This window comes from Marmota monax, unplaced genomic scaffold (assembly GCF_021218885.2).
Source record: "Marmota monax isolate L192 unplaced genomic scaffold, Marmota_monax_Labrador192_F-V1.1 WCK01_AAM20220418_F8-fsc00043, whole genome shotgun sequence".
Classification (NCBI taxonomy): Eukaryota; Metazoa; Chordata; class Mammalia; order Rodentia; family Sciuridae; genus Marmota; species Marmota monax.
This window is the reverse complement of record NW_026691982.1, coordinates 12,755,045-12,779,694: the sequence shown is the minus strand read 5'-3', so window position 1 is coordinate 12,779,694 and position 24,650 is coordinate 12,755,045. Positions and strand designations below refer to the sequence as shown.

The following is a 24,650-nucleotide window of genomic DNA, read 5'->3' as shown; positions in this document are numbered from 1 at the left end:
GAAAGTGGTAAGGATGTTTAAATTTTTCTTCAAATTTGACTGGATTTTATTTATTAGTATAAAATGTGAATGCTTCTATCCAGAAAATGAAAAGTAATGGTCCTTGTAAGGGATTGAGCTGAACAGATCTGATTTCTTCTTCTTTTTTTTTTTAAAGACAGAGAGAGAGAGAGAATTTTTTAATATTTATTTCTTAGTTTTCGGCAGACACAACATCTTTGTATGTGGTGCTGAGGATCGAACCCGGGTCGTATGCATGCCAGGCGAGCATGCTACTGCTTGAGCCACATCCCCAGCCCCTGATTTCTTCTTAACAAGACAAAAGAGCATTATAGATGAATGAGATAAAAATATAGTTTTCCAGTCTTTGAGATGTAGACAGTATCTAACACTAGCAGAAATGTGATCATGAGACGGCAATAAAACTAAAGGAAAATAGCATGAAGGGATCCTCAGCAGCCCAGGGACAGAATGGGGCAAGTGTGAAGAAGGAAGGGCTGAGAGTGTGGCTGAGTGGCAGAGCACTTGCCTAGCGCACACATGGCCCTGGGCTCAATCCCTAGCACTGCAAAAAAAAAAAAAGTCAGAACGATTGAGAGGTCCTTGGTGGATGCATGCAGGATGTGGCTGGCAAGTGGCAGCATTCTGAAGTTTAACCATGAAACAGAGATACATTATCACAAGGGAAGAAAATCTAAGGTAGGGACTTGGCTGCTGGAAGACTGAAGGTCATAATAATAGAGACCTAGTACATAATTTAATAGAATTTAGTCCTTACAATTCTCAATCTTTAACATTAAACAGGGATGAGAGGTGGGAGGGAAAGGGAGAGAGAAGGGAAATTGCATGGAAATGGAAGGAGACCCTCATTGTTATACAAAATTACATATAAGAGGAAATGAGGGGAAAGGGAAAAGAACAAGAGAGAGAAATGAATGACAGTAGATGGGGTAGAGAGACAAGATGGGAGGGGAGGGGAGGGGAGGGGGGATAGTAGAGGATAGGAAAGGCAGCAGAACACAACAGACACTAGTATGGCACTATGTAAAAACGTGGATGTGTAACCGATGTGATTCTGCAATCTGTATACGGGGTAAAAATGGGAGTTCATAATCCACTTGAATCAAATGTATGAAATATGATATGTCAAGAGCTTTGTAATGTTTTGAACAAAGGTTGCAAGGTCCTTAGGCTACAGCATGCCCATCTTAGCCTGGCCTTCTCCACAGATGAGGTAAAATAGACAACGCCATACTTTCATAGGGACATGGAGTCAGGGAAAATGTGGAATCTAAACCAAAGCAGTTTTCCCCACCAATGTTCTACTGGGTGTGAGTTATAAATCCTATTTTATAAAAAAAAAAAAAAAAAAAACAAGTCTCAATCTTGCTTCCAGATGATTTAGCCTAGAGATCTGTTTCCCACTGGGGTTGTATAGGCCCAATATTATCATGCATGTCTTTGAGGTGGGAAAGGAGGAAAAAAGGAAAGACAGAAAAAGCAGTTACCACAGGAGAGTGGCTGGCCAGGCAGGGAGGTGAACTGTGGGCCATCATCGCCCACAGTTCTGACTCCATGATTGACTGAAGACATTTACCACCATGCCCTGTTCAAAGAAAGTCTGTTATGCCAGGAGCGAGTTCATTACTTGAGATTCCTCTTTGGCACTTGGTGGATTCTAAGTATAACTGTTTTGTACTTTAATTACTATAAATGCCATAATTAACACTGAAAAAAAGTATAAGCCACAAAATGGCAACAGATTGTCTACAGTCTTTCTCTGCAAAGACAATAAAGTTAAAAGAAATTTCCCTGCTTTCAAGAATGTTTTTCTTCTTTTTATTATCTCACCGACCTATAAGGTCTTGTTGTGTTTATTTGACTGATGAAACAATGAAGCTTTTAAACTTCTACACCAAGAAACAGAAAAGACACCATAAAAGAAACACATCATTATGGCCTTGAACATCTGTGCTGAGGGCTAGCAGGCTCAAAAATAGTTGTGCTTCAATTGGGACTAAGACAGGATTGCCATCTGGGAATTGGAACAAAGACACAAAACTTGGGTCTCTGCCCTCCCTGTTCAGAGCAAGGAATCTCCTTAACTCTTTGAGTGCCAGACTCCATATGAAACCCTGACTCCATGTCCCTATGAAAGTATGGCCTTGTCTATTTTATCTCATCTGTGGAGAAGACCAGGCTAAGATGGGCATGCTGTAGCCTAAGGACCTTGCATCCTGCAATCTCAGGTTCCCTGTTATTAGTAAAGTGGATAATTCTTATTTACCTTACTGCAGTATTTAAAGAAGTAATCTCCTGTGAAATTATTCTCAGATGATAAAACTCAAATTATTTCTACCCATTAACTTCCAACTAAGAAAAACTGTGTATATGTGCACAATTTAACCGGACTGATTTGGTCTGGTTTGTGAAAAGAGAAATGTAGATTAGACAGTATTTCATGCTAACTCCAATTCCAGCAAAATTGTTACTGCTTATTGATTGATAATTTTACAATTAACAGGACTTAAAGGAAAGAGCAAAAGACTCTGGGTTAGACCAGACAGACTACACTTTTCTTAAGATTTGGAACATGAAACTGATTTAGGAATTCAACCCATCTTTTGTTGCCTCTTACAATTATTAGAGTCTTCTGGTACATGAAGAAAGAGAGACACAAAAATTAAATTATTTATCTGAAAATTAAGTGTTAGGACCAGGGCTCAAAATCAAGTTTTCTTCACAGTGAAGATTAAATGAGCCAATCCATGAAAGACATCAAATACATACCAGTTTGCATTAGTCTTGAGATGATCAAATGTGGTCATTATGCAAAACTACCAATTTTAGTTCCAATTAGGGTTAGAGATTAGCGAGAACACCCCCTGATTTGATTTTAGTTTTAGACCTTTATCTGTGTCCCTGGGGCCTAAAATAATAGATAGCACTTATGATGATGCAAAATCTTATGGTATGATGTAAAATCTTGTTAATCTCTTCCAAATGTGTTTCTTGCCTTGGTTTAGGAAAAAAAAAAAATCAACCAAATGTTATTCCATGATTTTCACTGACCTCACAAGGAGCCAAAAAACCCCACAATTGTCCTTTGGTATCTTTGGGGGATCGATCTCAGATATCCCCTCTTCACTTGGATTCCAGAGTCCAAGGATGCTCAAGTCCCTTATAAAGATGGCTAAGTTTTCATATATAACCTGCATCCTTATATACTTAAATCATTTTAGATATCTCAATATCTAATAAAATATAAATAGTTGAGTATTGTTTAGGGAATGATGACAAGAAAAGGTGTCTGTATATGTTCAGTGCAGATGTATTTCTTCTAATATTTTCATCGTTTGTTGAATCTGCAAATGTGAACTCTTAGATATGGAAAGCCAACTGTATAACCAATATGTTATTTAAAAATAACGTAGTTAAAGCAATCAAATAGAATATATTTAAGCTAAATTAAATAAATTGCAATGATTAAATTAATTAAACTAATAATCAACTCTTGAGAAAGGGGTGGAAAACCTGTTCCTCAAAGTGCATGCATTCATCATACCTGCTGTAAATATTCTACTTAACTAGAATATTAAGTTTCTGCTTTCTCTCTCATTCCCTGGAAGCCTATTCTCAATGGCAGCCATTCCTGTAGTGAACATCTCCCAGCTCACAAGAGTCTCTTGGATGGTCTACCTGATCTACACCCCACTCCATCCACTGCACACACTGGACTCCAGCCTGTTGAGCGGGCCATTCCCCTGCCCCTCCTTTAGGCCCTGACCAAAGCCCACCTTAGTTAGGCCTTTCCTCAACACCTTATCATAAATTACATCTCCTCTCTGGATCATTTCAACTCCCTGAGGACAAGAAATTTAGTGTGTGGTTTTCACCTGGGATTCCTAGTGCCTTCATCTGTGCTTGGGATATTATCACTGAAGGAGAGGGCAGCTGAGCTACCCAACACAGGGGAGATGTCTTTACAAAGCACTTTGCATTCCTGCACTCAAAAGGTATTCCTTGACGTGCTTCCTGAGTTGAACAGTCAAATAGTAAGATTTTTAAAATAATTTTTTTCTCGTTTTAAGAAAAGCAAGTCTTCTAGCAAGCTCTTCAGGAATTATTAATTTTCAATGATATTTTTAAAAGTTCAATACTGGAGATTTTGCAGAAAGTCATGTAAAGACAAAATTTTATACCATAACCCTTAGGTCTCTTGATGGAAAAATGAGACATGGTTAGAACATGATAATACATACATGCATGAATTTTAAAATAGTGTGAGAATAAAAAGATGTCTAAATAACATCCTGAAGATAGTTCATAAAGAGAACCTCTCTGAGGCCACTCCAGGAAAGATAATGTTTAAAAGGCATCACTTTCCTTTTGGAGTTGACAGAAGTATCCTGTGTCTTCATCAGGAACAATCATTAGCAAAATGTATAACACATCTGTCAAAACTCACTTAAAATAGATGCATCCTCTTATATGGAAGTTATGTCTCAGAAAACTTACGTTGAAAGAGTTTTAAAAAAAATCACTTCCTCCCTTTTTAAATGATAATTGTGTGAGCCCACAGGGGACAGAGTTGTCTCCTGCACATGCCACCTCAAGAGAATTAAATGCCCCAGAACTGATCTCTGAGCTTAATCTTTGGAGTATTTCCACTGCAGGGTTGGCATCAACTGTTAGACTGTTTTTCTCCATAATCTCACATTTATTTATTTTTAGCATTTACTGGGTACACTCACAAGTCACTGGTCCATTTGTAAAAGTCCACAACTTAGTGAAAGAGGCCTGCTGGACTTTATATTTTTTTAGATAAACTGCACTTAATCTAAAATTCACTTAATTTATCGATACCCTTTAACAAACCACAACCTGTTTCTTCATGTGTAAATATTTAAACCAGCTCACCAGCTTTAAATGCCTAAAAAAGACCGAGGATAAGAGCTAAAGAAGTTGGATTTATTGGAGACTGGGTAATAGGCAACTGGGACAATTCTCAGAGGGCCTGATCAAAGTCTTCTTTCTCCTGAGCCTTTGGGCCTCCCAGACAGTCTCAGGCAAACAGGGACCCTCAGCACCAGCTCCTGCCAGGTTCAAGGGGTGCTGTGAATTTAGTCACGTTATTTATTTTTTCTCTTTTTTTCACTGATAACAGACAAAGTTAATGGCTTATGAATATTTGGCAGTTTTATACTGGGAGAAAAGAATAAATGCAGAGCACATAAGTTTAAGAAACTTTAAAAAAGAATTTTCTGTTTTGTTGTAACTTTAATGAAACTGGAGCTTGGGAAAGACATTTGGAAGATATGTGTTGGAAATAGCCAAATAATCATACAAAGCAATTATGTTGACGATGCACTTTTTCTCTGAAGATGTCAGGATGTGTAAACTGCCCAGCCAGTGTTTTCAACATCCCAGAAAATGAGAAGCATGCTTTAACAAATTTTCAGCATATTTTTAACAACAATTGTTGACCATGATAAGCAGATAAGCTTAAAAAAAAAAGATTGATCATTTTCAAGAGATATCATTCTGAAATGAATTGCAACAGCCTTCTTAAAAAGACTTTAGCTGGGTGGGGGCAGATAACTCAGTTGTGGAGCACTTTCTGAGGATTCCCAGCCCCACAAGGAAAAAAAAAAATCTTCCACGAATGTAATTTGATCATCCTCTCCGCCCTTTTTTGGGGTCCAGAATAATAATGAGAACTATAATTATCATACTGAGAGGCATTAGAGAGAAACCTCAGGGGTCAGTCATTAGGGTAAGGAGGTCTGTTTGTTCTACACTAAATGTCACAAAATTACAGAGTGTTTTGGGTTCTTGTGGCTGCTTTTTTGGTAAAAACTGACTCCTCCCTACTTGACTGCAGGCTGCCCTTTCATTTCCTCTGGCATCCATCTCTCTGCCTCTAGGAGTTTCTTCCTCTCTTACAGTTCCCTCTACCACGGCTGGTTTGGTACAGCGATGCTTGCAATAAACAAACAAACAAATAAAATGGATTCTAAGGGAGGGCTTACAAGGTGTTTTCTCAACACAGAGCCAAAGTGTTGGGACTTCACAGGGACAACTGGTTGATTTTTGTGTTGTCAGCTGGGTTTCCGCACAAGCAACCTTTACCACTATTTCAAACTGTTTTCAATAAAATAATGACATCACATAATAACACCAAACAAGAAAGAGACAGGTTAAAGAAAAGCACTTCACTACGGAAAGTGGAAAGAAAGGCAGAAAGAGCAATCCTATTTAAAGCAACCAATGAACGGATGAGTACAGGAAGGAATCCCTGCTTCAAATGTCAGAGGGCATGGCTGGCTTTCTAATCTGTATTCCAAAAGCTAGGGGCTGTTTTGTCTGTGCTAAATTTCCTTTGATCTCATTGTTTTATCTTTCTTATCCTACACGTTCTGGTTAGCAGGATTGCAGGAGGTAGATATTTGTTTAAAATGGGCAGGATAATAATGATACAACCAGAGATATGAAAAATTGTGCTCTATATATTTAATAAAAATTGTAATGCATTCTGCTATCATATATAAATTTTAGAAATACAATATTATGTTAACCTCAAAAAATAAAATAAAATGGGCAGGAGTACTCATCGTTTCTGAAGCAACCCCCACAGCCAGGTACCACAAGCAGCACCCCTGCCAGCAATCCCCTGGCTGGACATTCAGGAGTCTTGGTCTGAGGACCATAAACTACTTCAAAACCCTCAGTAAACTGAGCCCTTCATTAGGACTCTGTGGACCCATAATGCAGAGACTCCAGTAAGTGCTCTGGAAAATCAGGCCATCAAGTATTAGCAAACTCATCAGAAAAACTGATGCAGAAACAAAAGTAAAATCATACCTACATATAATAAAAATCACATGCTGTTTCCAGAAAGTGATTTTGGATCCTATATATTCCCTTCTGTATCCCATTATATAGTCATTTTCTCTGATCAGATTCAAGTGTTTTAAGTCCCTAGGAATGATGAGTACTAGGTGCTGGGAGGGTACCAGGAACTGGTTTCTTAACCTCAGGGTTAGGAAGTAAAATATTCAGGAAAAAGCTGAGGTCAATTTGGAATTTGCCACAAGGAACTTGCTGCTTCTCCTCTTCCCATGCCTCTGCCTCCCCTCCCTTCTCTTAAAGAAAACCTGAAACCCATATTGGCATTGATTTCAAAAGACTCACACTTCATGTCCTCTTAAATTTGTTTTTGTTTTCTTTAAAAGAGGTGTTTGCCAGGCATTCTTACTACAAATATCTAGGCATTGCATGTTAAGAAATTAAAAATAGTAGTGTCTTTGGACATTAATAGACTTGTGGGCATCAATCTGTCAGTCCATAAATGACTGCCTCATCCTGCCTGCATCCTGCCCTCACTGCTGAATGGCAATGTGTGTACTGGAGACAGCCTTAAAAGTCAGCTCAGTGCAAATACCTCTATGACACATTATTCAATACAGCCTTTAAAATAATGCTTATGAGTAATACGTGAAAAACTATAACCAAAGTGGGAAAAAGATAAAAATAGCACATATATATATATATATATATATATATATATATATATATACACACACACACACACACACACACATATATATACATATATACACACACACATATATATTTATGCTAGGATTGAACCCAAGGCCTCACAAATGCTATGCAGGTGCTCTACCATTAAGCCTTTACATCTACATTTAAAAAATTAATTTAGAAAGAAAAACCTCAAAATGCTGTATGTTTTTTTGCTGTATTTTGTTAACACTGAGAATGTTTAATTTAGGGGAATATTGCTGTTCCCCAACCTTTTTTTCTATTAAGCAGGGCTGGGGTTGTAGCTCAGTAGTAGAGGGCTTGCCTAGCATGGGTGAAGCCCTAGCTTCGATCTTCAGTACCACATAAAATCAAATAAATAAAATAAAGTTTAAATTTTAAAAAAACTTTTAAAAAGTTATCTTTAATGAGCAAATATTTCTTTAGAAAGTTCATTTAAAAGTTCAGTTTGAAATTACTTGTATTTGTTATATAAGAAGACACTTTAAATTTCCTTTGGAAAATAATCATCTTTTAATAATGTGATTTATTACCTAATGGTACAAGGAACTGTTTTCTGTGTACCGAGCCACGTAAAATTCCTAAACAGTTACAGGTCAACATAGCTCCTGCTTTTTTTTTTCTCCCATGCAGTGATTTATCTGATCTCTATCTCTTTGGAATCACGTGGCTTGTTTTACAAAGCCCTTGAGAACAAAGCAAACATCTAGGTTAAATACACTTAAATAAAGTCGTCCTCTGGTGAAAACCACTTTGAATTTTTTTCAAAACCATTTGTTCCAACCACAGTATTTGCTCCAAATTAAGTAAACATTGCTCAAAGAAATCGAACAAAATCTGCATTTCTTCCTTATCAGACCCAAGGCAGGATATAGTTCTAAAATTTCACATGTGTTTTTCTCTATTTCTCCTGAATGTTCCAAATGGGTGCACATTGTTAGGATCAGAAGATTCAGTAAGAGCAAAGCCTGCAGTTGTTATTTCTATACACAGTGTGCCTTTTATTTATCTCCAAGTTACAGTAATGCCACACTGATCACCCCTGTGCTCCCTGCCCACAGTCATCATCACTAACTGATGCTATCAGTGACCTGATGAAGGAGTTATGGGTGGGTGGACTGACTGATTACCATCACTAATCCATCATTATTTCAGGAGCAGGGGCTTCGTGCTCATCCGTGAGTAGTGGGGCTTGGAGCCTCAGGAATGGACTACAAAGGAAATGAACTAGCTGAAGGTAGGTGTCCTCAGCCAGTCTAGCCATGAGAGCTTTCTAAATGCCAAACTCCATGGTGGCCCCTTTAAGTATCATTCCCTGGTTACCCACCAGCAGAGGTGAAGCATCAGCAAGGCAGACATCAAAGTCTATGCATTATGGGTTCCTCGCAGGAGGGGACACCAACCAGGCACTCTCCAAACAGCACACCTGGTGGGGCAGGCCCAGGGGAGGGAGGGCAGGTGAGTTCACTGTGGAACAAGGCAGGCCAGCATGTAGACAGGCCCAGCCGCTCTTCTGGCTGGTATTATGTTACTGGATACTAGTTCACCTAGTTCTATCTCAAATTTATAGACATGGCATTATCATCTCCATTTTCTAGGGAGCAAACAGAAATTCCAAGAAGGGAGAGGGTCTGCCTGAGCTTATGCTACAGTACAATACAGAGCCAAGATGCGAATCTGAACCCTCGGCCTCAGCCTCCAGAGTAGCTGGGACTCCAGGAACCTGCCATTGGCCCTGATTTTAGATATTGTTGATTGCACATTTACGCTGTAGAGAACATATTTATGATCTGACGGCTGAATTCTCCTCAACTTCCCATCATACCATTTCCTGTTGAGTGGGGTTGGAGCCAGGCAATGCCAGTCTCGCTGCTTTTCTTTGAACCACATCTCCTGGACAGTCCTGGGCTTCTTCATCAAGATAGCAGCTTCTCCAAACACCAAGAGAGAAGAGCTAAGCAATCATTAAGAGCCCAAAGGAGTAAGCCAGGAAGTCAACCCTGCCAGAGCCAGACACTGTTCAAGGCAGTCACATGATCTCACTTAGCACTTACCTTAACAGGTATCACTCCATTTAATAGGGGAAGAAATCTACCCCTAGGGGAATTTTGTCACTTCCCAAAATTATACCAGCCATCAACAGGTATGGAATCAGGGTGGCCCTTGGACAGGTGACAGAAACTTGGGAAGTTTTCAGCCTTGCATTTTCTATTGTTGCTTAGTTTGTCTCAGATATTGCATAAATATAAGAAAATGTACTTGCATTCATTTAAAGTTATATTCATGCTATTAGATGGCCATCCTCTTTAAAGAGGCTTGGATGTCTTGGGGCAAATTCAGACAACCTCATAGCAGAAGCCCCTAGAAATGTCTTAGGAGAAGCAAACTAATGCCACACTTTGACCACAGTCTTCAGTGGGACTTTTGACACTCTATTTTACTGATCCAACAGCTCCTCCCCACTCTGTGCTGAGAACCTCTAACATCTGTGCTCTTCCAGCTTCGGAGTTCCTTGGCTCCTGCCTTACTCCTGTCTGTCTCTGTGAGGCAGAACCCTCCACACTCCTGCCATGGAATGAAGAAGCCCATCATGGTGGGTTGGCCAACCCACCTCCTGTGCTTGGATCCTCCTCCATCCACCTGGTCACACTCTAATTGTCTCATATGAAATCCTCAATTTCAAAAGAAAGAAAGAAAGAAATCCTCAATCGTCAAATAGAACCGTCCCTCCAATCTTCAAACATGCAGATGTATCTCTTACCTAAAAACTGAGACAGTCGTGCACAACATAACAACGTTTTGGTCAATGACATAATGTGATGGCAGTGATCTCACAAGATGATATCATCTACTGACAACACAGGGTCTGAGTTCATGTAAGCATACCCTATGATATCCACACAGCAATGGAATTGCCTAATGATTCGTTTCTCAGAACAAGTCCCATTGTTAAATGACATAAAACTGCGAAATTAAAAAGCCCGGCATCACCCACACAGCTCTTTCACCCATCACCCTGTTTGCTTCTTCACAGGCAAACATCTGGAATGGGTGGTCTACGGTGGCCATCTCCATTCCATTCCTGATGTTAGCTTCTAATTTCATCATGATCTTGCTCTGTTTCCACTACTCACTGCAGGGCTCTTATTGATGACATCAAAGACCTCAGGGCTTCCAAGTCCAGAGGACATTTCTAGTGTTCACTGACTTCTCTATCCAAAGTGTCAGGGCATGCTTCACTCTTCCTTTTGGTCCTTCTGTTTAGTCTCCTATTGTGTTTCCTCTCCTCAGGATGATCCTTTCAATCATGACTCAAAAGCTACTGTTCAGGAAAGCCATGCCTACCCCACCACACCATTGCTCATTACACAGACATTCTTAGAGCACTGTGCACAGTGCCAGGAAGGGGACCCATCATTGTCACGTTTTGCATTTGCATGTGGGGTTTGGGTATACTGTTTAATTCAGAGTCAGTATTTATTTGACCACTCCCCCACTAGACTGTAAGCTCCGCAAAGAGGAAGGGCTCCGCTTGTTCCCCACGTGTGGCTGGCAGTCAGCAGCCATTCAAGTGCAGTCAGCTATTGCTTAATGACAGGGATATGTTCTAAGAATGCTTTATTAGGGGCCAGGTGTGGTGGCACTGTAATCCCATCAGCTCAGGAGGCTGAGGCAGGAGGATTGTGAGTTCAAAGCCAGCCTCAGCAACATATTGAGGTCCTAAGCAACTCAGTGAGACCTTGTCTCTAAATCAAATATAAAAAGGGCTGGTGGATGTGGCTCAGTGGTTAAGCGCCTGGGATCAATCCCAAGTACCAAAAAACAAACAAACAAAAAAAAAACTTTATTAGGCAATTGTGTCACTGTGTGAAAAACATAGAGTAAATTATTTACTTACACAAACCTAGAGTTACAGCCTTCTACACACCAGGGCTATATGGTATAACATATTGCTTCTTGCCTACTACTGTACAGTGTGCTACTGTACTAAATACTGTAGGTGACTGTAACACATGGTATTCGTGTATCTAAACATAGAAAATGTACAGCAAAAATATGAGGCAACAGAAATTTTTCAGCTCTGCTATAATCCTCTGGGACCACTGCAGGGTCCTTCACAGAGTCACAGGGTCCATTACTGAGTCCATCACTGAGTGTAACATTAGGTGGTGCATGACTATTTCTACAGGTCACCAAGAAAGGTCCTGCCTCACAGGATGATGAAACGTGAACAGGCAAGTACAGAGCAAAGTGGGCTGTTAGAAGCATGAAAAAGAACTAGAGGACATAAGTGGTTGTGCTGACGACAGGGCCCCACACAGCGTGCAGAACCTCCAATTGTAGGGAAGCTATGACCCTCAGGGCCACCTAGGACTGACTCCTGGGTTCCAGGAAGGCCCAGCTTCTTCATTACCCCGTGCATCCCTGAAAAAAATCCCCATTCCTTGGGAAAGCATGGGAGTCATCCCTTTCCTACAGCCATGAGTCTCAACGATACAGGAACTCCTCAGGGGAAATCACCAAGAAGCAGCCTTTGTGGATGAGTTGAAAAGCCCGAAGTAGAAGAAATGAAAACATAAGGCGCCTTGCACAATTTCCTCCAAAGACTTCAAGATGTCCTTTGAGGAGATTATTTGCATTCTGGAATCATTCCCAAGAACAGAGCCAAAGGCAGCAAGCTTTCTTTTCCAGAGATAAGAATTACCGTACTAAAGAGGACCAGACTGTCTTACTTTGTGGTTTGAAAGGTCCTTCACTGTGCACACTGTATTTTTTACTTTGACAAATGATTTATTTTTCTTTGCTTTCTAAAGAATTTCACACATGGAGAATATCTATCTATCTATCTATCTATCTATCTATCTATCTATCTATGTTAGACTAATTTTCTTTTCAAAATTACACCTTTTAAGGGCTTCATAAGACATGAAAAGATGCATGTGGCCCATGTTCAAAGGCTAATTTGTGACATCTAAGCTTAGCCAAAGCCTCAAAGGCAAAATGTTCCAAAGTTTCAAACTTTTTACTAGATTATATTACATTTAAACCAAATACCATAAAGGGGGGGGGACCTTTAATACTAATTAACTCTAAGCTGGGCAATATTGATTACTTCTCTGAGTGTCTGCATGATGGTTTGGGTTGAACTTGCTTCTTAACTTAAATCACAGATGATTGAGCCCTGGGCATGCCCAGCTTGCTGAGTTGTAACTGGCAAAAGGACATGTCCTTTATGGGCTGTGCAACTGCATAAAGAACACCTCTCAGAATCCCTATATAATGGATTTCTAGAGTTTTTGTTAACTGGCAAACATTAAAGCAAACAACATAAGAAAAGTCAACATGCAGGACAGGTCATATAGTTTGATGTTTTTTGTAGGGAGACACAGAGCCTGGTAGAAAGAGCCCAATATTTGGTGTTAAGCATAGTTGGGTTGGAATACTGTCTCTGCCATGTACCAGCCAACATGGAAAACTATTAACATCTCTGGATCCATATTCTCACTGGCAAATTGGGGCTGATGATAGAATTTATTGAGAAGAGTAAGTCAAACAAATAAGCAAAGCACCTGTACTGTGACTGACAACTAACAGGCATTCAGTACTGCATTTGTTCACTGCAGTGAACTGGTGGATGTTTACATATTATCAAAATGATGGTCAATACAAATTTTCTATAAAAATTAGAGTGTTCCACTCCCCCCACCTCGCTCCCACTTTCTATCACTTCAAGTGAGGAATGGAGAGTAATGCATTCTGGTTCATAATTCACATGATAATATGAACTGCAAAATTCCATGGCATTCTTGGAAAGAGAAATAACACTAATGCCCTTATCCAATGATGCAATAACTTTCAACTCTTTTGGAGGGAACTTTCTTTGTAGAAAGAAGGAAAAGGACTGGCTCCATGTATTAGGCATTGTGTCACAACAGTGCTCCCTAGAAAGGCTTGTGCCACCTATGCTCCTGCATCCTCTTGCCTGGACTTAGCTGATTCTGGGTTATGTGAATAACAGCACTTCAAAAGCCCTGCTCTGACACAGAGGAGCGTCCCCTGGATCCTCAGGGGAGCCCACTTGCTGCCTTCTCCCCTTTGCCAGCATCCTCAGGTTTTCACTGGCCGGGTTTAGAATTAAGAGGAGTGACCTGTTACTCTTCTTCCTATTCCAAATCAATATGGTTGATAACTTGTAACAAATGCCTTTTATAGCTAAGGAAATACAGGGTCAAAAAGATTAACTCATGTTAATATGAAGAGGAAAATGTACCATTGTCTCATTAATGGTTATATCCTTGGCATACAGTAAGACCTCTCTTCTCATTTATTTGTTAAGTTAGGGAATAAACCAAGTGAACTAGGAGTCCACCTAATGATACGCTAATGAGGGCAGGGGATTCACAGACAGGACTGTCTTTGGAAAGGCAGACACCACCACATGATCATGTCTGGGGACTAAGAAAGGAAAACCCAGGAATGCATGGGGCCACAGCACAAAGACATTTAGCATTAGGGTCTGGACCACCTAGTTAATTGGAGTTGCCTGCATTATGTATCTAAATGAAAGATAAGAATTGAATGGAGCACAGCAGTAGCAAAATGTCTGCATTTCACTTTGAGATTCAAATCAATGGCAGTTTAAAGACTGAGACACACAACAAAGACGCTTTATGTCCTGCTAGGAGTGGGATAAAAGAATCCTATGAGCCCCATGGTAGAGATAGCTTTGGCTCCTTTTGCCAATTGAAGAAAGGTTTAAGAAATAAAAACTTTGTAAAAGGCCCACTGCCCCTGCCTTGGCTTGACTTGACCGTGTTCACTCACAGTGTGGTTCGTAGGGAGGAGGGGGATCTCCACAAGGCACGCACTCCATGTCTTGAAAGCCAACAAGTTTAGTCTTCCTATAAAATCTGGAAGAGAAAGGAAAATAATCCTTGTTAGCACTGTCATCTATGCCCACATTTGCAGCCAACAAAATTTACATCACATCTGTGCTGCAGTCTCCATTACCAGTTCTGTGGTTAAAAAAAAAAAAAAAAGTATGCAAAGCCTTCCTTACAACAGTGTCTTAGAGAAGGACATCTAGAGCCTTCCTGGGCAGGCAGCTGACACTTAATAATTACCTACTCCATTATATCATAGATTCGTCTCAGTCCATTCCTTTCCTATATTGGGGTTAGAGTACTAGTGAGGGAATATGAAGTCAGTGCTCTTTGGCATTTCTATTGTAAATTGAACTAGAAAACTTTATAAATAAAGTGCTGGTTTTTAACATTTGATATGCAAGGACCAAAATGCCACGCAAACCCTAAAAACAATGGAAAAATGTAGAGAGATACTTATACATCCTGACGTGGGATTTTCTAGGCACGATAAGAAATCAAAGTGGAAGAGATTGACAGCTTTGAATAAAAGATAAACAAATGAAATAAAGTAAAATAAAATCAAACAAAAACTTTTTTTCTAAATTTTTATTTTATTTATTTATTTATTTTAAACTGGGAATTGAACTCAGGGGCACTTTACCATGGAGCTACATCCCCTCAATAAAAACTTGAAGCTGGGTAGGTATAGTGGCACATGCTTATAATCCCAGTGGCTTTAGGCTGAGGCAGGAGGATCAGGAGTTCAACGCTAGCCTTAGCAAAGGCAAGATGCTAGGCAACTCAGCGAGACTCTGTCTCTAAATAAAATTCAAAACAGGACTGGGGATGTGGCTCAATGTTTGAGTGCCCCTGAGTTCAATCCCTGGTACCCAACCCCCTGCAAAAAAAAAAAAAAAAACCCAAAACTTGAAGACATCTGAAGGGCGAAAATAAAGCATCATCAACATAGATACCAGGTAACAAAGTTGAAAATTATCCTAATTATAGTATTATCTGTAACTTAAGTCTGTAAGGGAAAACTTAATCATTAGAGTAAAAGTGACACTACAATTGAAAAACAGGCAAAGAACATTCATCCCAAAAGAGCATAAACTTAACAAGGTTAAGATTTTGTAAATAAAATAATTCCAGCAATTTAAGTAGCTAAGACAGAAGGAAGACAATTCCAAGGCCAGGCTCAGCAACTTAGTGAGACCATGTCTCAAAATAAAAAATAAAAAAGGACTGGGGATGTAGCTTGGCGGTAAAGCACCCCTGGGTTCAGTCCGCAGTAATAACGACAATGACAAAAACCCTAAAAAGCTCTATGCAATTAAAAATTTTTTAAATCCAATATTTAAATGCTTAAATTCATTATTAATCAAGTAAATGTGAGTTGAAGGGAAAATATAACATTTTTACTTAAAAACTGGTGCAGTGTTGGTATAATCAAAGGCAAATAGGTACACTTCAAGGGGCAATGTAAATTGTGACTTTTAAGAGGGAAATTTAGAAATATATCATCAAACTCAATAAAAGAGTTTACCTAGTATTCTCATTCTTAGAAATATATTCTAAAAAGATAATCAACTGGGCAAAGGTGTATATGCACCAATAGAATCACCGAAGCATTGTTTATGGGGGTGGGAGTGAACTAAGTACAATTCCAATGCCTACCAGTGCAAATAACCCACCAAGGTAGATCCAAGGCAATGGAGTAGAAAGTTGCTTTTAGAAATGATAGTGTGGATTTTTTTTTAATTCACAAAGTATGATTAAGTAAAAAAGAAGAGAAGTGCACATAATTTTATTTTGTACAAATATGAACTTTCAGTAAATCCACTGAGATTATTAACCAACACATGTGAAAATAAAAAATTTGTGTACACATTTGCGTTTTAAAAATGTTTAAAAGAGTGTAATACACTAAACAGTAATAGTAGCTATTTCTAGATGGTAGAAATTCATGTGACTTTTCTTTTTTCTAGACATATAACTTCCAACTTTTCTATGGACAAAAATAGTGATATAAATCAAGTCTAAAAAGAACAGGTCAGATGCAATTATTTTGTGAAATTTTATAATGTACTAATACATCTGTATAATTTAAGGTTGAAGCAAAATTTGTCCTTGAAACAAGGTAAATCATTTCAAATTTTCAGATAACACTCAATAATTGCTCAACCTTCCATTTTCATTTGACTATGAAAATCTGTCTAAATGATATTATAATATAGTGACTTCCCATCTGATTTTAATGAAATTATTCATTTTGGAATTTATCAAGTAAAAATAAAAAGGAACAAAGTCGGAGGACTCACATTTCCTGCTCTTAAAACACATCACAAAGATAAAATAGTCAAAACAGTGTGGTGCTGACATAAAGACAGATTAACAGACCCATGGAATAAAAAGGAAAGCCCAGAAATAAACCCTTGCATATGGTCAATGGATCTAGGCGAGGATGCTGAGACTGCTCAGGGAGGAGAGTCCCTGCAAGAAATGGTGCTGGGAAAGTGGACAAAAGAGTGAACCTGAACTCTCATCTTACATCACATAAAAAATTAACTCAAAATGGGCTAAAAGACCCAAAAGTAAGACTTAAAACTATAAAACTCTGAATATCCTCTACTGTCATGTACAGCCAAAAAGAATAAATAAAAAAATCTTAAAAACCTACAAAACTCGGAGAAGAAAACAGGGGCAGCTTCATGCCATTTGATTAGGCAATACTTGTTTTGCATGACCCCAAAAGCACAGGGAGCAAAAACTGACAAAACCACATCAAACTTAAGACCTCTGCACGCCAAAGGACCTGCCAACGGGGTGAAGACGACCTGTGGAATGGGAGGAAATATTTGCAGATCCTGTATCTGTTAAGAGGTTGATATCCAAAACAGATAGAGACTACAACTTTATGGCAACCAAAATCAAATAACCTGATTTAAAAAGTGGGCTAAGGACTTTCTGCAAAGATGATATACGCCTGATCAACAAGCCCAGGAAAAGATGCTCACGTCACTAGTCATCCGGGAACTGCGAATCAAAACCACACTGAGTTATCACTTCACATTCATTAGGATGGCTGCTGTCAAAAACAAAACAAAACAAAACAACAATAAGAAAATAACAAGTATTGGAGAGGGTGGAGAAACTGGAAGTCTCTGTACTATTGGTGGGACTGTAAAATGATGTAGCCACTGTGAAAAACACTATGGCAGTTCCTCAAAATATTAAAAATAGAACTACCATATAACCCAGTAGGCCGATATCAGGGAATAAACCCCAAAGAATTCAAAGCCAAGTCTTAAATATTTGCACATGTGTTCATCGGACCATTATTCTCAATAGCCAAGCGGTGGAAGAAATTCGAACATCCATTGACAAAGAAGTAGGTAAACCAAACATGCTGTATGCTACAAAGGAATATTATTAACCTGCAAAAAGGAAGTGGATCCTATCACATTCTGTAAGAGGGATGAAACTTGAAGACATTATGCTAAGTGAAACAGGCCACAGTCTCTCGCATGCTAAGCTCATGCAAGCTCTACGCCTGAGCTACACTACCCTGGTCCCTTACTTTCTCTTTATTTTGTGGAGAGTGCCATGGTTTGGGAACAGAGAAACATGTGCAACTTCATTTTCTGGCCAAGGGACACAGGTCACAATTTTCAAAAATGAAAGGAAACAGAGATATTATACAAGACGTCTGGTTAAACAGGTTTCTAAAGCTCAACGTTAACTCTTACTCTTGGCTTTCAGGGTGATAATGCCAAAAGGCAAAAGAAAACCACGTTGGATTTTACCTAATCACTGTTTGATGAAAAGTGGTATATAAATGTATTTGTAAGCTGACAGTGAATGCGAAGAGAAATTTTAATTGATCCGAATCCAAATAATACTGGTTAACCTAGTGAATACTGAGTTTGAAAACTGTTATTTAAGAAAACCTATTGTAGACCATTAATTCTTCAATCAATAAACAGATTTCTGCATGGAGATGATGTAATTCCCAGCTCTGGTTTTATTTTTTATTTATTTATTTTTTCATTAATTTTTTATTTATGTATGACAGTGGAATGCATTATAATTCTTATTACACATATAGAGCACAATTTTTCATATCTCTGGTTGTACACAAAGTTTATTCATATCAATTTGTGTCTTCATACATGTACTTTGGATAATAATGTCCATCACATTCCACCACCATCTCTAACCCCATGCCCCCTCTCTTCCCCTTCCATCCCTCTGACATATCTAGAGTTCCTCTATTCCTATAATGGCCTTTCTTAACTCCAGGTCAAATGCAGTTACTGTCCTATAAATTATAATCAAGTCAGAGTGGAATTTTCTTTAGTACATAAGTCAGATGCTGAAGAAGACTGTTCTCTCCTACAGTCTTGGCTTCATACTGTGGCTAAATGACAATACAAATTGTTCGGATAGGAGTCCAGACCTCACACAGTGTCATGGTCCCTGGAGACCCACCTGGTAACAGCAGTGGGATCTGGGCAAGAGGATGCAAAATGGCCCAAGGGGATTCCACAGCTTTCAGGGCAGATGGGGTGGGGCGGGTAGGTGAGGGTTCCAGGGCAGAGTGGATGCAGGGCACGGAATGAACAGAGACAGTAATTGTGATGAACCATACTCCTTGTAAGACCTCCCAGTGAAATTGGACTTGGGCTTAATTAAACACGGGGCTCAGTAGTGCAGGTGAACCCCAGTCCCTCCAGTGACACGCTGTGTGACTTTGGGCAAGTCATTTGTCCACTCTCAGCATCAGTTTCCTCCCTTTTAAAGAGGGGATGTTATTAACTCCTACTTTACAGAGTGGTTTTGGTGATTAAATAAACTGCTTAGCACAAAGTAAGTGCTCAATAAATGTTTGCTGCCATGTTACTGGAAGAAGGGAAGAGCTGGCAGGAGGCAGGTATTACTTCAGAACTGAGTTCCAGTTTCCCTCATAAGGGGTATGGGGTCATGAGAGGCCCCTTGGCTACACTCCAAAAAAAAAAAAAAAAACAACTTCACAATGCCTTTGTTGACCCCCAAGTCACGACTAGGCCATCATGTCCAGTATTTATTTAGTGCTTACTAAGACCAGGAGCTGTGTTAGGCACTTTACATGCATTATCTTTTAATCCTCCCACCAATGCATCGGGTTGTTCTGAATATCAGGTGACAATTTTACAGGGGAGAAGAAGGGATGTTGGAGAAGTTAAGTAGCTAGCTGGTCTGAAACTATTGAACAGTCTAGGAACAAGAGGACTGGCTTTCTCTTAACACTCCAAGGGCATTGAGGAGAGAGAATTTTCATAACAGCAGGTGTCCCGCAGGGCTTGAGCCTCTGGGCAGCAGCAGTTCTTTATTACAGTGAGGCTGAGGCTGCAGAGGGCAAATGGCACTAGAAATAACAATGCCCCTTATGTGTGACCTTGACATCACTTTTCTGGAAGCAATAGGCATTTTACTTGTTTTCTATTTGCCTAAGTTTTCCTGTTGGAAAAAACGGGTTTCAACTATTTGCCTTCTTCACATAAATATAGTCAACTAGAAGAGTACTTTAAAAATGATCTAAAAATAGCTGGGTGTGCTGGTGCCCAGCAAGTCAGGAGATGGAGGAAGGAGGTTTACAAGTTCAAGGCTAGGTGGGGCAATGTGGTGAGACCCTGTCTCAAAACAAAACAATAAATAAATAAGGCTGAAGCTAGAGCTCAGGGGTAGAACAACCCTCAGTTCCACACCCAGTACCACAGATAACAATAACTAAATAGATAAATAAATAAAATGTTCTGAAAAGACCAGGTACAAGTTGCTATATAATTATCACCTACTTCACACATTAATGCTGGCTTAGAAAGAATGTAATTTGAAACTAATCATATAAACAAACTGAAACATCATTCAAGCATTTATTCATTTATAACTTTCCTTCATTTAAGTATTTACTTAAGAATGAGCCAACACTGTAAAAACTAAAGCCATGGGCTCAGATGACAATGAAGGGGGAGAAGCATGAGGAGCCATGTTTGGAGGGAGGTCCTGCGAGGGAGACCTGCTCTCACGCTGCGTAGCGCATACACTCTGGTTCTCTGTGTAAAGACTGAGGAGCTGGCTTTTATGAACCAAGTCCTTGGGTCCTGCCTTTTTAGCCACTGTCTCTGAGCACTGCCTATACCAGCCCATATATCCCCTGGGGTCGTCCTCTTCTCCCCATCCCCTGGATAAAGAGCATAGACATGCGCAGACATACTTTCATCAGAAAACTGTAGGAGATGGACAACAGATAGGTCAGATGTTAAGTCATGTTCCTCGACTAGGTTTGTACAAAATCAAAATCCCAGGTAATGATATCCACAGACATCATTATAGATCTCAGATTAAACGGTTACTTCCTTTTAAATGACAGATTTATTGAGATATAATTCACATACAATATGACTCACACCTTTGAAAGTGCACCCTCAGTGGTTTTCAGTACACTCACAGAGGTGTGTAACCACCACCACGACCAATTCTAGAACATTTTCATCACCTCAAAATGCAAGCTTTTAACCTATAACATTCACCCCCATTTTCCCCAACCCACCCCCTCCCAAGTCCCCAGCAATCCTAAATGACTTTCCATCTCTATAGATTCGCCTATCCTGGACATTTCATTCAAATGGACTCATGTAATATGTGGTCTTTTGTGACTAGCTTCTTTCATTTAGCATAATGTTTTCCAGGTTCATCTGTCACAATGTGTCAGAATTTCCTTTCCCCTTATTGCTGAATAGTGTTCCATTGTTCACACACACCCATGTTGTTTATCCATTCATCTGTTGATGGATTCATAGCTCACAGCTCTGGAGGCTGGGAAGGCCAAAGCCAAGGAGCAGCATCTGGTGTTTGATGGAGGCCTTCTCGCTGCACCTTCTCAAGGGGAGCCACATGGTGGCCTCACATGGCAGAAGGCAGAGGGCAGAAAAGGAATGTGCTCTGTCAATGCCCTCCATAATATAAGGACACTTACTTCTGCTCTTGAGGGCAGGTGTCCCCATAACCTAATTGCCTTCTAAAGGCCTCACCTTTAACTGTTACGTTTGTAGCACCTGATTTTGGGAGGAGACACATTCCAAACACAGCAGGGTTGATTCAGATTTTTGGCTGTTATATATCATGCCACTATGAACATCAGTATATAAGTTCTTGTGTGGATGTAGGTTTTCAACAGAAGTGCTGGGTCTCATGGTAACTGTATGTTTAACATTTTCAAGAAATATCAAACTGTTTTCCAAGGTGGCCATACCACTTTATAGTTGCACCAAGAGTTCAAGAGACTCAAACAGGTATCTACATCCTGGCCAACAAATGTTATTGTCCATTTTTTTTTTTTTTTTGGTGAGAGCCATTTTAGTGGATGTAAAATAATACCTGTTGTGGTATTGATTTGTATTTCCCTGATGGCTACTGATGTTGGGTATCTTTTCGTGTGCCTATTAGCCATTTGTTTCATATTTTATTTTGAAGAATGTCTATTCAGACCTCGTGTCTTTATTTTAATTAGATTATTTGTCTTTCTTAAAAATTACTGAGTTATGCTGGACATGGTGGCACACTCCTGTAATCCCAGAGACTTAAAAGGATTGCAAGTCCAAGGTCAGCCTCAGCAACTTAGGGAGACCCTGTCTCAAAAAATAAAAAAATAAAAAGGGCTGGGGATGTTGCTCAGTAGTAAACACCTCTAGGTTCAATCACCAATGCCAGAAAGAAAGAAAGAAAGAAAGAAAGAAAGAAAGAAAGAAAGAAAGAAAGAAAGAAAGAAAGAAAAAATTACTGAGTTGTAAGAGATCTTCATATATTCTAAACAGACAGTCCCTTGTGAGACATGATTTACAAATATTTTCTCCCTTTCTGTGGGCTGTCTTTTTGCTTTCCTGATGGTGTCCTTTATAGCACAAAGTTTTTAATTTTGATGAAGTCCAGCACAGCTATTGTTTTGTCTTGTTGCATGTGTTTTTGGTGTCAGATCCCTTCTTTTTGTAACTCATTAGGGGTTGGGTCCCTGCATAAGGTCATTCTTGACTCACAAAGCCATTTCCTACCCATTTTCCACTCTCCAAGACCAAAGTTTTATCTCTCCCTTGACCTCAACAGAAGAGCACTCAAGACACCTGGTAAGAAGCATCCTGAGCTGTGGAGTCCAGCCAGTCCTTTGACTATTGTGGACATGACTTCAAACTTCACAATAAACAAGCAAAGAAATCTTGCCTGAATCACCTTAAACCCTGAAGAAGACTTGGTTTCTTCATTTTGAAACATTATGAAAACTACAGAAAATAATTCATGTAAAGTCACATTATAAGAAGAAATGTGTTATGGTTTGGATATGTGGTAGCCTCTAAAAGCTCCTGTGTTCATGTATGAGTGTTCAGAGGTGAGATTTTTGGACTGTGAGTGCTGTAACCTAAGCAGTCCATCCCAGTTTGAATGGACTGAGAGGTAACTAGGGGCAGATGGTGTATGGCTGGAGGAGGTGGGTCACTGGAGTGTGCCCTGGGAGGGTTCATCTTCCCTGTGGCCCCTTTCTACTTTGCTCTTTCTCTCCTTCTCTGCTTCCTGGCCACCTTGAGCTGAACAGTATTCTTGGCCATGCCCTCTCCCTCATCTTGGGCCAAGAGCCATGGAGCCTGACCATGGACTGAACCTCTGAAACCACAAGTCCCCCCAAATATTTCCTCCTTTAGGTTGGTCTTGTCTGGTATTTTGGTCACAGCAATGAAAAGCTAACAGAAAATGTTTGCTACTCCTATAACATTGCTGTTTCTGGTTCTTTCTTTCTTTTCTTTTTCTTTTTCTTTTTTGCAATAAACCCGGTTTCTGCAGCTCCAGTTTTGGTTGCTGCCTCTTCTGTCTTTGCTCAGGAACCCTGGCTCCACTCAATGTGCCTTGAGTTATTGTGATATCCTGTTTTGCGTCTTTCCCTTCTCACCTAGTAGAGCAATTCTCCCACTCCTTTACGTATTGACACCCTCACCTCTGAGTCTAGCCCTTCATTCAGATTCTACCCTCCAAATGTGTTTTATCTGGCCTGTCTGGTCCCATGGGCACTAGGAAGCATTCTCCTCCTTAGCTTTGCACTCCTTCTGCCCCAGGTACAGTCCCCATCCCTGCTACAGTTCCTTCCGAATGGGGTAGAAAATAGCCGAATGGGTTAAGTATAATCTTCTGCAGAGACCCAATACCTAAGGACCTTCAAAATGCAGGCATATAACACCAAAACATACCCAACAAAAGAAAAAACAGCTATTTTGGATTTTATCAAAATTAAAAACTTGGTTTCAGTCCCCAGTATCACCCCCCAACACACACGCACACACACACACACACATGCACACAAAGAAAATTAAAAACTTTTGTGCTATAAAGGACACCATCAAGACATTAAAAATCAACCTACAGATTGGGAGGAAATGTCAACAAATAATCTCTCTTATAAAAAACTATCTTTTCTAGAATACACAAAGAACTCATATATCAGTTTTCAGCGTGCCTATTTAAGGCTTTCACCACTAATACCTGCTTCTCTCTCGTTCTTGTCTATCTTCCCTTCTCCTGCCACTCTCTTGGACTTTCTGCAGTTTCTTAAATATACCAGATGCTCACATTGGGGCCCCTCCTTGATGTTCCCTCTTTCTGTACTCTTCTTTCCCAACATACCTTCTTGGCTAATTGCCTCAACTACTTCAAGTCTCTGCTTAGACCTCCCTTTGCAATCAAGCTACCCTCATTCCCCAATTGAAAACTGTAACTTGCTGTAACCTATCCCCCTAATTGCCTTTATCTGCTTCAAATTCTTTTTTTTCCATAGCAATTATCATCTACTATCTCTCTGCACACTTTTCTTCTTTATTTTTAAATATTTTTAAAAACCCTACCTATTAGGATACAAGCTCCATATGGGCGGGGATCTTTGCCATGTTATCTGCTAGTATATACCAAGGACCTAGAGCCACGCCTCTGAGCTGCTTGGCTAACATCTACTGAAACAGTGGTGGGTGATTTGCATCTCTGTGATTGCTAAGGAGGATGAATGTTTTCAAGTGATTACTAGCTATATGTTTCCTCTTTTGTGTTCCCTGCTCACTCTTTTGTCCATTTGTCCAAATTATCTTTGTGATTTGTTTGTAGGAATTCCAGAGAATTTCATGCCACTGCTGCTTTGTCAGTATG

At 39.7% G+C, this 24,650-nt stretch overlaps 1 protein-coding gene across 5 annotated transcripts in view; it reads right to left on the bottom strand.

The window, feature by feature from the left end:
- The window catches only part of Tnfrsf19 (TNF receptor superfamily member 19), a 100,409-nt gene that overhangs the window by 41,002 nt on the left and 34,757 nt on the right, over positions 1 to 24,650 (bottom strand). For all 5 annotated transcript variants that reach the window (XM_046447916.2, XM_046447904.2, XM_046447909.2 and 2 more), the window contains one exon: positions 14,392 to 14,477. In XM_046447916.2, coding sequence (XP_046303872.1) covers positions 14,392 to 14,477 — 86 coding nt within the window. The remainder of the gene's footprint in view (positions 1 to 14,391; positions 14,478 to 24,650) is intronic.